Genomic DNA, 13,437 nt, shown 5'->3' with positions numbered 1-13,437 from the left:
GCCCATCCAGAACTCAGAGCTCCTGGGCCTGGGGACCCTCTGCTTCTGCCCCCCAAGCACCCCTCAGGGCCCCGCATTCCCCCAAGACTCAGTGGGGTCGGCTGGTTCTTCGTGGAGGCCCTTTGCCTGTTTCCTTGCCAGGGACGTCAACTTGATGCCACCCCCTGACCCACCCGAGCACGCGTCCCGCTGGCCAGGGCCGGTGCCCGCAGAGTGGGAAGCTGAGGTCCCGCCGCCCGGCCGAGCCTCACCTCGGCCATGTTGATGGAGCCGGCGGCCAGCGTCTTGTAGCCGAGGATGGTCCGGTTCTTGTACCGCTTTCTTCGCTGCAACATGATCTGAAGCTTATTGCCTTCTCTTTTCAAGAAGTGGGGGTACTACGGGAGAAGGGGGTGTCACGGCCACGCGGGCGGCCACGCCCACCACACCTGCCAGGTCTCACCCGGCCGGGCGGGGGCTCACTCCCTGCTGGTCATCCCCGGGGGCGTGCGCAGTGCCCAGGCCCTGGGGTGGCGGTGGGGGCAATCCCGGGATCGACGGTAACTGCTTGGGGCAGCTCCGCCTGGCGGTGCAGGCCGCCTGCGTTCGCTCGTGTGCATGCGGCTGACGTGCACAGCCTTCCTTAGGGTTCACAAATAGAACTACTTTTACTTTTTTGTTTGTTTGTTTGCTTTTTTTAGGGCCGCACCTGCGACATATGGAGGTTCCCAGGCGAGTGCTCTAATCAGAGCTGCAGCTACTGGCCTACACCACAGCCACATCGATATGGGATCCAGGTCGTGTCTGCGGTCTACACCACAGCTCACGGCAATGCGGATCCTTCACCCACCGCTCGAGGCCGGGGATGGAACCTGAATCCTCATGGACACTACTGAGGTTCGTAACCTGCTGAGCCACAAGGGGATGCCATAAAAACCTACTTCAAAAGTCGGGGCCAACAGGCCTGCCCGCCACATTGACTGGCAGTGGTTATACACCTGGGGACCTTTACCTAAACCTAAAACGGTGAACTGTATATTCTGTAAATTATACTCCACTAAACCTGACTCTCCTCACCCCCCCGAAAGAAGAACCAACACAAAACCCAGGAGCTGCTGTGGGTGAAGGTTCGGGTAAAGCCAGGCAGAGCTGGGGTGAGGTGGCCTTGGGGGAGGGCAGGCCCTGGGCTGGTAGGGTTCTCATGAAACCACAGGCCTGTCTTCCAAGAAAGGGGACAAAAATGGTTTGAGGTGCATTGATTTGATACTAAATAGCGCTAGTTCTCTCGTTTTGGGGGCCTCCAGGGCATGCGGAAGTTCCTGGGCCAAGGATGGAACCCGTGCCACAGCAGTGACTCGCTGCACCACCTGGAACTCCTGGCATTACTTCCCAAACACAAGCGTGCTGGGTAGGAAGCTGGCACACCTGCTCAATCCAGGCGAAGAAGGGAAGAGGACTGCAGGCAGGGGATGCTGCCCTGGGGGTGGGTTGGGTCTGAACAGCCCTCCTTCACACCACCAGCACCCCCCAAAATGCCTCCAAAGGGTCTGCCTTACAACACGCTTCCACAGGCTCTTCCTCATTTTTTCTTAGCAAATGTTTTGAGTTGCTTTTTACCCCATCTTTTCTAAACACGGGAATGAAATGACCTAAACTGATCATTTGAGTTTGGACCTCACTACATTCACTTCATCATGGCGATGCCATGAAAAGCTCTCGCTGGGCAAAAACACACGGAACCCCCCACGGAGACCTCCGCGGGGGCGGGGCCGCCCGGCCCACCTGCGGGGCGACCGTCGGGGGCGGGGCGGGGCGAGGGGCGGCGCGGAGGGCGGGGCCGCCCGGCCCACCTGCAGGGAGAACGTCAGCGCCAGGTCGGTCTCCACTTGTCCGCTGGGGGGCAGCACGATCTCGTGGGACCGCAGGATCCGTTTGGAGCCCTGAAACGGAAGGAGACACCTCAGGCTCAGAAGAGGGCGTCTTTACTTTTTTTTCTTTTTGTCTTTTGAGGGCCACACCCGCTGCATCTGTAAGGTCCCAGGCTCGGGGTCTCATCGAGCTACAGCTGCCGGCCTACACCACAGCCATGGCAACACCAGGTCCCAGCAGCAACTGCGACCTACACTACAGCCCATGCAATGCTGGCTCCTTCACCCGCTGAGCGGGGCCAGGGATCCAACCTGCGTCTTTATGGATACTAGTCGGGTTCTTAACCCACTGAGCCACAAGGGGAACTCCCAGAAGAGGGCATCTGAAAATGAAACAGGAAGATGAGAGCCGCAGGCTGGGGTGGAGGCCTGAGGGCAGCGATTCCCAAAGGCACTGTGGGGAAGATTTATCTAGAGCCTTAAAAAAAGTCCATACGCTAGAAGGCAAGTCCACCTCTAGAAATCTGTTCCTAAGCCGTGAGAGAGTAAGAATGGGTGCTGCCAAGTTTAATGTAACGACTGGACGCAGGTGCAGTGCGAGGGGCAGGTGGTTAGGGCAAGTACCTGCAGGAGCAGGGGTGGGGCCACACGTTCCTGCGAAAGCAGTACCGTGAGGGGTGACTGCCCCCCAGAGAGCAAAGCGGGTGCAAAGATCAACAACCAAAGCACAGCAGCGCCGTCCCAGGCTAGGGAGGACAGAAGTCTAGAACCAGATCCAAAACACACACGGACGTGTTGATATGAAGCAGGATGTAATCACGAGCCTTCGGGTCAGCTAGGCAAAGCTGCTCACTAAATGCTCTGATGCGAGGCTGCTGAATCCTGTGTGGAAAGCACAGGTCCCAACCTCAAAACTCACCCACACCAGAATAAATTCCAAACGGATTAAAGATGCCCACTGTAGCATTGTTTTAAAAATAGCCGTCCCAACAAGGCCGAGCCTGAGGGACACTGCTGTGTGTGGGGAGCCAGACACAGCAGGACAAAGCCTGGGTGAACCACGTGGGGGCACCAGGAGGAGCCAGACCCAGAGCTGGGAGGAGCGGCCGCCTCCAGGTGGCTCTGATGCGGCAGGGGTGGTGCTGGGTGACTTCCAATGAGGGTGCAGGCAAATGAGTGAGGGCTGGGGGGGGGGGCAGGACACTGTGCCGAAGGGAGCCCCAGGGAGGGGTTCTGGGCATGCATGTGGGGTGGCCCGTGGGCTGAGACCAGGCTGCACAAGCTGGTGGACGGCGGCCAGCTGTTGCCCTCTGGACGCATGTGGTGCCGAGGCCTCGCTGCTTGCAGCTGCTCCTGGCAGGGTCAGTGCACAAGTGCCCCTCCCTCTGCCTTCAGGGTCGGGGGGGAGCAGGCACCCAAGGTGGGGTCTGGCACTCTCCCTACCCCCCAACCCGTTCCCCTTTGTCCCTCACAGCCGTTCCCCCAAAGTTCTTGCACATCTGACCCCTTTCACGTCAGGCCCTGCACCGATGGGCCTGTGGCAGGTGGCGGGTCCAGGCACAGAAGGGAGCAGGGGGACAGGGAGCACACGTGTGTGGACAGGTCAGCGCGGGAGGCCAGCACCTCTGCTTCCTGGGGACCAAGACACAAGGATCTGGGGGCGGAATGGCCAGGACCAGGTCTGGAGGCAGGCGGCCAGGTAGGAGAGGATGCCCAAAGGGAGGCAGGCCTGGAGCCGAGGGTCTGCCGGCAAGGGAGCTAAGCGGGGGAGGGGGGCAGGGGGAGGGACAGGGTGGCTCCGAGGGGGCCTGGGATCCTGAGCAGAGGCCGAGTTCTCCATCAGGTCCAGGTCCAGGGCGGCTCAGGGGGCTGGGGACTGGGCGCTGGACGAGCAGGGCCAGAGTGTGAGCAGGTCGGTCACGTCAGAGGCCAGCAATGGGTCACAGCCGGTGCCACCCACACGCCAGCAGGGCCGGTTCCCTTGACCCCAGTGTGCAGCCTGGCACTGCTGCTTTGAATTGAGAACAGCAGCCTCTTTAGTGAAATGATTTATTTCTTCAGATCTTTGTTGAAGAGCGCCCTGCTCCTCAGGGGGTGACAAGTGACCAGAAGGACGGGCCTCACGCCTTCCAGGCTCCAACCTGAGCGCCCAGTTTGGAGGAAGCCTGGGCCCGAGGCCCTGCTGCTCCTGGAGGTCCAGCCAGGAGGCCCTGCTGACCCTCGCCCAGAGCCTGGGCCAGGTGTGCTGGGCTCCAGCAGCCCGGGGCTGAGGGTGAAGCAGGACTCCCGCCCTGTGGTGCCCACAGCCTGGGGTCCTAACAGGATAGGCACTGAGAGCCACCCTGCTTCAGCCAGGGCCCCTCCAAGGACATTCCTGCCACACAGTGCCACCTGTGAGCAATGCCAGGGGGTAGGGGCCTGCAGCGGTGGCCGGGCACGGGGCCCCACACCTGCAGGTTGGCTGCAAAGAGCCGCAGGAGGTGCCATCTGGCTGCCCCGGGGTGACAGACCTCCCATCCCCAGAAGCGACCTGGAACCTGGTGGTCCCCAAATGGCCAAGGCAGCCCACGTGGCATGGGGTGCCCCCCGGGGCCTCTGGGCCAAGGCAGCTCTGAGGGCAGGGGGCTGTTTTCCCCAAGGAGGGGCAGGCGGGCCGGGCCCCCCTGAAACACTGATCCTCGTTCAAAAGCAGAAAGAGGAACCTGGGAGGCCCTGGGACATGGAGCATGACAGCCTGGGAGCGAGAGGCAAGCACGCCAGGCCCTGTAGGGGGCGGCGCTGCTGGCTGAGGCCACACAGTGCGGGGCCGCGTGGGGGGGACAGTCCCCCCGGCTCTGCTCCCTCCACGGCCCGGGACGGCGGGCTCCTGCCCTCACTGTGCACAGGGGCGCGGCTCCGACCCGCCAGAGCATCCGCATGGGCTCCGGGCCCACAGGGAAGGTCCCGCCGCCCGCGCAGAAGGCCGCACCTGCATCTTGACGGCAATCACCACGGCGATGAGCTCCTTCTCCAGCTCCTTGAGCACCACCAGCTTCTTCAAGGTCAGGCTGCACAACCTGCAAGGGGCACAGACAGGCTCGGGAAGGCCCTGCTGTGCAGCGGCCCCAGCCTCAGGCTCCCTGCCCCCGGTACCCTGGTCGCTCACAGGGACGCCCGTGAGCCTTTGCCCAGGCCCGGCCAGGCCCATCCCCAGGGCCCCTGCACCCGAGGGCCGTCGGCACCACGGCTGGTTGACCAGAGCCCCTCTGCTGGGGTCCTCGAGGGCTCGCAAAGTGGCCTGGGTGGGTCCAAGGACAGTGGGCGGGGGGGGGGGGGGCAGACAGGACACCTGAGACCACAGAGCCAGGAAGCCCCCGGGGACCAGGGGACCAGCACCTGGGGAAGCCCCTCCCAGCAGTAAGCGTGCCTGCCTCCCGGGGCCCCCTGCCCTCTCGGCTCCACCCCAGGGCCTGGCTCCCTCCTCTCCAGGGTCCACCCATCCTGCAGGCCCCACCTGGCCCTTCCCACCCCGCTATAGGGCCCTACCCAGCACAGGGTGTGACGCCAGCCTGTCATGTGCTGGCTCTGCCAAGCTGAGGGGCCAGGTGACAGACACCAGGGCTTGCTGGGGCAGGAGATGCCCCTGATTTGACAGCAGGGGCAGCTCCGGGTTGGAGACAGACGGAAAGCGTCCCTGACAGTCCCTGACACCAGCACTGGGAGGGAGCTGAGCAAATGCTTCTCTGCCGGACCCCAGCCCAGTCCCTCAGAGCAGAGGGGACGGCTCTGATTCTGCAAGGCCCCATCTTACTAGGCAAACAAACTACAGGGGAAAAAAAAAGTGAGAGTAAAGGCGGATGAAAGGAGTTAATATTCACCAGGACAGACCACAGCCTGGGCCATAAAACAATGCTCACACACACTCATGAGAACTGAAATCATATAAAGTGTGCTCGCTGACAAAAACGGAATTAGCTAGAAACCAACAACAGAAAGACAGCTGGAAAACGCCAGCTCCTTGGGAAACTCAACTGCACCAACAGGCCAAAGAGGAAGCCTGGAAAGACATCAGACATATTTCGTGTGGCATGAAAGGCGGGGTGCAGCTAAAGCAGTCCTGAGAGGAGGACTTGCAGCATTAAATGCTTACATTCGAGAGAAAAACATTCTCAAGTACACATTCCACGCTTTACCTTAAGACACCAGGAGAAGCCCAAATTAAACCAAAAGGGAGAAAGAAGCAAATAAGGAGGATAAGAGCAGAAACAATGAAGTTGAGAACAACAACAAGAATCGGGAAAAAAACCGCCCAAATCTGGTTCTTTGGGAAGAGCTACGTGATGGGTAAACTCTAGCCACACCAAGGAAAGAGCAAGAGAAGAGAACCGTGACCGGCAGCAGGGCCCGAGAGGGACATCACGGCGGAACTGACCGACGTGGCCGGGGACACTGCAGACCACTCGGTGCCCGTCCTTCGGAGAACGGGAGTTTCCCGGTGGTTCAGCAGGTTAAGGACCCGCACGGTCAAGGCTGTGGTGTGAACTCCATCCCTAGCCCAGGAACTTCCACATGCCACAGGTGTGGCCAAAAAGAAAAAAAAAAAAAAAAAGAAGAAATAAAACCAACTCTGGGAGTTCCCGTTTTGGTGCAGCGGAAACAAATCCGACGAGGAACCATGAGGTTGCGTGTTGGCTCCGTGGGTTAAGGATCCAGGCTTGCCGTGAGCTGTGGTGTAGGTCGCAGATGAGGCTCGGATCTGGCATGGCTGTGGCTCTGGCATAGGCTGGCAGCGACAGCTCTGATTCAACCCCTAGCCTGGGAACCTCCATACGCCCGGGTGTGGCCTAAAGGGACAAAAGACCAAAGACAAAAACAAAAACAAACAAACCAAAACCCCCCCAGCTCTGCAAAACATCTTCCAGAAAACAAGAGGAAGGAGTACTTCTCAAATCGTTTTATGAGCTTAGTAAACACCCCGATCCCAGCCCCACCACCAGACAAGAGCGGTAAGAAAGGGAGCTACAGACGGGTGTTCCTTTAAGGACACACGTGGAAACATCTTCCACACAATATTAGCAAACGGAATCCAGATACGCGTGAAAGGAACAGTAGGTCACACACCACAACCAAACCCCAACACCCGCCCTCGATTACAGTCTCTGCTGAGCCAGGAAGAGACGGGCTCTCCTTTGGCCCGATGGGGCGCACACGTCCACGGGGCAGACGCGGAGAGACGGGACGGCAGCCCTGCACCCGCACAGCCGCGCCGAGGACCCGGCCAGGGCGGGAAGGCCAGAGAGTCAGGCTCTCCTCTCGCAGCCCACAGGGCCGCTGGGTGGGTGGGACGGCCCGAGGAAGGAGGGAGTCGGGACACGGGCCCTGAGAACCGACCAGCTCAGCGAGGCCCCAGAAACCAGCCGGCGGGTGAGAGGCAATGAACTGACGTCGATGTTAAAAACCTTGCATTTACAAAACGGAACACCCAAGTCTAACCCAACAAACGCAGGATCTGCGTGCTTCCAGCTCCCGCAGCTGTGACAAGGAATCAAAAATGTCCCAGGCCCGGGGACCCTAATTCTCCCCAAAAGAGATCTACACTTTAACCCATTTCCAGTGAAAGCTCAGCAAGACTTTGTTTTGGAGCTGTCAATAAGCTGACTTAAATTTACATGACAAGGCAGAGGAACTAGAATAATCAAAATAACTTTGAAATAAAGCAAAAATAAACAAACGGGACCTAGCTAAGCTTAAAGCTTTTGCACTGCGAAGGAAACCACTGACAAGAGAAAAAGACAACCTAGGGGGTGCAGGAGCATTTTGTGAGTGGTGTGACCGATGCAGGGCAAGCCACACTCAAAACACGTGAGCAGCTCGCACAACTGGACGTCAAAAAAACAGGCGTTCCTGTTGCGGTTCGGCAGGTCAGGAACCTGACCCGCACCCACGAGGACGCGGGCTTGATCCCTGGCTTGGCTCCGTGGGCTAAGGATCCGGCGTTGCCGTGCGCTGTGGTGGATGTGGCAGCTGCTCGGATCCCGCGTGGCTGTGGCTGCAGCTGCGGCAGCGGCAGCTCCGATTCGACCCCAGGCCCGGGAACTTGCATTCGCCGCGGCCACGGCCCCAAGAGGCCCAAGACCCTTCCAGTCCTCATTTGGGGGTGGAGGCCTCAGGGTCTCCACGTCTTACTTTGGGGGCTTTCACGGCTCGTGTTTCTAGAAGCTGGCATTCCTCACAGCGTGTCTGACGGGGAGGTGACTCTTCAGGAGCAGAGCTGGGCACCCCTCGTTAATGCGACGACCCCACAGGCGCGAGGGGCCCCGAACACCTCCAGGGGCCCCTGGAGAGTAGAGGCCTCCGCGCAGAGTAGAGGCTCATCCGCCAGAGGCTGTGACACCACCGCCGGCTGGGTTTCTCGTGTGTGCGCGCGCGCGCGTGCATGTGTGCACACACGTGTGTGTTCGAAGGTAGGTCAGGTTATTGCAATTTGTGCAAACGGCATTAAAAGGATCAAAAGGACCACCTGCATAGAGAAGCAGAGCCAGGTCAACAGAGCAAATACAATTACTACGATTGTTTTCTTCCTTTCTCTTTTTCGGTCCACCTCCTCTGCACGTGGAAGTTCCCGGCCAGGGACTGGCTACAAGCCGCAGCCATGACCTTCACCGCGGCTGAGGGGCCGCCGCATCCTTAACCCAGATGCTGTTCGTTTTTTAACCCAAGGCTGGATGACAGGACGAGACTTACTCCATAAGGCTTAGCCCTCCAGGAAATCAGGAACACACACTAAAAAGCCCACAAACGATTCATCAGGACCCTGGGGCCATTATTCTGTAAAAGCCCTGCACTCACATCACTCTGGGCCGAGAGGAAGCCAAGGGCATCTTACCCCAAGACACCCAGTCTCCCCAGGCGAAGGGCCGCTGCCTGCGCTGCCCCGTCCTCTGACTGTCTCTGCTCCAAACAGGAGAGGGAAGCGCCAAGCTCGGCGCCAAACCCAGAGAAGCAGCACTCAAGCAGAGCAAAGCCACAAAACCCACACACCCGCCAAGAGGAATTAACAAATGCTCCCGCACTGAGGTCTCTGTAGAGAAACAAGGCGACCAGAGCCACCCAGAGCCCTCGTGTGCCCTCCCCACCTCTCGCACTGAAGGAAGCACCACCTGGGAGGGCCCCCTTCTCGGAGCCAGGCAGCAGTCCCAGACCCCGGCTCCCCTGTTAGCTGAGTGCTGGCCTCCCGGTCAGGGGCCTCGGTCCTGCCTCGGGCAGCTGGGCAAGGCCCCCAAGCAGCCAGGCGGTGGAACTCGAGCAGAGGCCTTGAGCACCACGTGCTGGGCGGCGAGCCCCTCCCCTGGGTGCAGTGGCAGCACCCAGGCAGCCACCTTGGACCCAGAAGTGGAAGCCGCACAACCGAGCACGGCAGGGTGCCCAGCCATCCCTGCACCAGTGACACCTGGGCTGCAACATGAGGCAGAGACCAGCACCGCTCGGCCAGCTCTGCCTCGCGGGCTCTCGCTGGAGGCCAGCTGTGCCTAGACTGCCAATCACACCCAATTCTTATCACATTTGGGCAGGGTGTATGTCATTCTGCCTTTTTTTTTTTAAATTGTCTTTTTAGGGCCGCACCCACAGTACCTAGAAGTCCACAGGCTAGGAGTCAAATTGGAGCTGTAGCTGCTGGTCTACACCACAGTCACAGCAACTCGGGATCCGAGCTGCGTCTGTGACCTACACCAGGGCTCACAGCAACACCAGACCCTGAGAGGGGTGAGGGATCGAACCCGTGTCCTCATGGATGCCAGTCGGGTTTGTCAACTGCTGAGCCACGATGGGAACTCCGTGCCACTGTTCTGTCCTAAGTGGCGGCCACCACCACCCTGCGGTGCTCGTGCCCCTTCCCCACCTGTTAGCTGGGTTGAATAACTGCACATCTTCACCACAGGAGTCCATGACCGCTCCCCCCACACCATGGCCACCCTGTCTGCTCCAGAGACCTACACTGCATGCTCTGGCCAGGTCTACACAGCCGCTGAGAGCCTCTCTGGGGCATCTTCTGCCTGAGCGGAGTTGCTGGGTCCAGCTCCGCGCACCCAGAACCCGTCCAACTGTGCTTCCAGGTCGTGGGACTAACGTGACCTCCTGCCGGCCCTGAGCAGGGGCTGATCCCACCCGCGCACGGAGCCAGTGTCCTCGGGTGGCCGAGACAACAGACTGGTTTCTCACGGTTCTGGAGGCTGGGAGTCCTGGATGGGGGGCCTGCAGGGCGGTTCCCTCTGTCGTGAGCTGTTCGGGCCTCTCCCTGGCTTGCAGACGGCCGCCCCCGACGGCCTTGCCTCTGCGCACGCACGCCTCGGCATGCGCGTCCTAACCTCGTTAGAAGGACAAGGTCACACTGCAGGTGGACCTGCCCAGGGCCTCATTCCAACCTAACCGCCTCTTCGAAGGCCTCTGTTCAAGCAGTCACAGGACGTGCTCCGAGGTAGGAACTCAACGTGAATGGGGTGGGGGGGCATCAGCCCCTGACACTCAACAACACCCGAAGGAACAGCAGCTTTCGATTTGGGGCATCTGACACGTGAGAGCCTCGCTGTGGTTTTTCTGGTCCCCAACTCCCAGCAAAAGCTGGGAAACTTTTCCAAGGGTCCGTTGTTGGTGGAGCAACTCCCCAAGCCTGACCCCGACTCTGCCTGTTACCGCGCTGACAGCTGCCCGCCGTCGAGGAATTCTTCACGTTGTCTAGAGGGAACCACTGGGTTCCACGTGTTACCCGTACCATCTCCTGGCTGCATGGGTCGTGTGACTGAGTTTCTAGACAGTGATGATTTAATTAAATATCTTTTACGATGAACGCCTCCTGGATACTCCCTTTAATTTCACAGCCCTCCCCCCAATTTTTTACTTCCTCTTTCACCCTGAGGTCATGAACCCACCCGGACTGCGTATCACTTTAACCCATATAGCTTATTTAAATGCGCACGCACCTCCCGAAGGAAACACTCCCTTAACACAAACACACTTCGTTTCCTTTAAAGTTTCACATAAGCTTCACAGTGTGCTTGCCAAGTTCAGTTCCCACATGGAATTGGATGAACTCACAGGCCCTGAGGGAGAACGGCCATCTTTAGGTGTCACCGGGTCACAGTGTCCTCCCACTCAGGTGTCTCACCTCGCATCCGTGGTCGGACATGCCTCCTGTGAACGTCTCCAATGATACCCTTTGTGCGAGTTATTCCTAAACTGCCAGCTGCTTTTATGAACGTCATTGTTTGTCTTATGTTCAAATTGATTACTACAGGCGTTTCAACACTACGGATTCTGTATGTTTATCTTGTATCAACTGACCTTTCGGAACTGCCCCCTGTACACTCTTGTACACTGTCCATTTGAACAGTAACGTCATCTGCAAATGGCCGTTTTGTTCCTTTCAAACTGATCTTATTTACTTTTCGTGTCTTATCGCATTGTTCAGTACCTCAAGAATAATAGCAGCTACCTCACGTCTTGATTTTAAAGGCAATATTTCTAATGCTGTGAACAGTCCCGTAAGCTTTTCACGACGACAGAAATGATGTATAGCTGCCCTGTTTAACATGGCAGCCAGGAGCCAGCACTTACCCGTGGCTGGTGCAACTGAAGAAGTGAATCACACATTTTAATGAATCAATGGATTAATCATTAGCCAAACGTAGACCACCATATTTGATCGTGCAGGTCTGTAGATCTTTAGTAGGTATCCTATAACAGGCTAAAGTTCCTGCTTATTTCCATATCCCTAAGAATGTCTATTACATTTCATCAAATGTTTTTTCTGGATATATCACATGATTTTTCTCTTTCACTCTGTGTATGAGATAAAAATAATAAATATTCTCATGTTAAATAAATCACCCACGCATTCCCGAGATAATTCCCATTTCATGATACACTTTTGCCATTTCGTGCCTGGTGGGCGTTTTTTTGGGTCAACATTTTATCGAGGGTTTTCACATCTATGTTCGTGAGGTCACCTGCTCCTGGGAGTTTCCATGGATCTGCCGTCCTAATAAAATGCACAGCTTCACCTCATTTTCAGTATCTTCTCAACCTCTTCATGTGAGACAGGGCTTATTGCTTAAAGAATTGGTAAAATTCACAAATAAAACCCTCTAATGCTCTTTCAGGAAGAGAGGAGGTTTTAATGCAGTTGGTCTTCACACATTTTCTGTTTTACTAAGTCAATTATTAAGTAATCCACATTTTTTTCCGGAAAAGAATCCTTCCTGCTTTTCACATTTACTGACGACGTTGATTACAGTGTTCTTCGACTTGCTCTCATTTCATTCCGAAGCGCTTTATGTGTATGCTTTCTCTTTCGATCACTTTTGCCGAAGTTTGCTACATTATAAGTCTTTCCAAGCAGTTGGCTTCTGGCTTTTGTTAGTATTTGATTTTTTCTATCTCATTAAGTTCTGCTCTTATCATCTCCATTCCTCTAATTTTTATTTATTTATTTATTTAGTCTTTTTGCCATTTCTTGGGCCACTTCCACAGCATATGAAGGTTCCCAGGCTAGGGGTCGAATCGGAGCTGTAGCCGCCGGCCTGCACCAGAGCCACAGCAACACGGGATCCGAGCCGCGTCTGCAACCCACACCACAGCTCACAGCAACGCCGGATCCCTAACCCACTGAGCAAGGCCAGGGATCGAACCCGCAACCTCATGGTTCCTCGTCGGATTCGTTAACCACTGAGCCACGACGGGAACTCCCCTCCTCTAATTTTTTAAAAAAAGATATGCTCTGTTCTTTATGTAACTGGAGTCAGGGGTTTCCACGACCGAAGGCTCAGTCTCACGCTAACACTGGTATTCAAGACGAGGCATTTCGGGGTTCAGAATGGACACCCACACTCAACAGCAACATGGGGTTTTGATGCAAACAGCAGTCCACCATCCTACTCGCAGGGCAGCCTCCTTGCTGCTGTGGGGTCCCTAACCCCCAGGGCGGATGGACCCAAGGCCCCCACTCACTGCTCCTGTTTCACCAGCCCCATCACCACCACCCCGCTTCTGAGGCCTCCAGCCTCCCCCAGTCACCTCCATGGCTCCAGTTGGCCCAAGTCCCTCCTCATCCAGGCAAGTCCCCCTTTGTTCAAGCGTGGACACAGCTAAGAATGGTTCCTGTTCTGTCCTTGCGTATCTGATGGGCTTTCAGAGCAGCTGGTCTTGCTCTGGGAGTGGTGATGGGCAGAAGCCCTCCCCTCCCTGCAGTTCCAATTAAGCCGTCTGGCTGAGAGGTCACCTTGGTGGGGGCGGGAGGAGCTGCTCTGATTTGGGGTTGTCCTAAAGACAACGGAAGACACCCCGGCCCTTGGAAGGGGACGCCTGTGACTTGTCCTCAGGGTCTGGTTTGCTGTGCTGGGGAAGCTGGGCCTTCATGCTCACTGCAAACTCCAAGGGATACTCGGGGACAACCATGTATCCCTAGGCACTTACAAAGCAGGAACCGAGGAGAAGTCGCTGTGATGGCAGAGGTGCCCACAGCCCAAGGCACCTGAACACCCCAGGCCGGGCTGTAAAGGACTAAAGGCAGGTGTGACCTCCGCAGAGCCACTTCCTGCCCAGGGGGCTCCCAGGA

General features: G+C 57.3%; 1 protein-coding gene across 17 annotated transcripts in view; it reads right to left on the bottom strand.

The window, feature by feature from the left end:
• The window catches only part of PACS2 (phosphofurin acidic cluster sorting protein 2), a 63,630-nt gene that overhangs the window by 29,507 nt on the left and 20,686 nt on the right, over window positions 1-13,437 (bottom strand). For all 17 annotated transcript variants that reach the window (XR_014809366.1, XR_002341116.2, XR_014809364.1 and 14 more), the window contains exons 2-4: window positions 4,816-4,903; window positions 1,830-1,919; window positions 252-377 (exon numbers count right to left, since the gene is read on the bottom strand). Coding sequence is in view for 8 of the 17 variants with exons in the window: in XM_021081609.2 (XP_020937268.1) it covers window positions 252-377; window positions 1,830-1,919; window positions 4,816-4,903 (304 nt within the window). In the remaining 9 variants the exon portion in view is untranslated. The remainder of the gene's footprint in view (window positions 1-251; window positions 378-1,829; window positions 1,920-4,815; window positions 4,904-13,437) is intronic.

Source organism: Sus scrofa, chromosome 7 (genome assembly GCF_054392235.1).
Source record: "Sus scrofa isolate SSC_HxYL_T2T_F1_AM1 chromosome 7, Sscrofa_HxYL_maternal_Yorkshire_Landrace_v2.0, whole genome shotgun sequence".
NCBI lineage: Eukaryota > Metazoa > Chordata > Mammalia > Artiodactyla > Suidae > Sus > Sus scrofa.
Note: the sequence above shows the minus strand (reverse complement) of the source record. Positions and strands in the feature narration are given on the sequence as shown.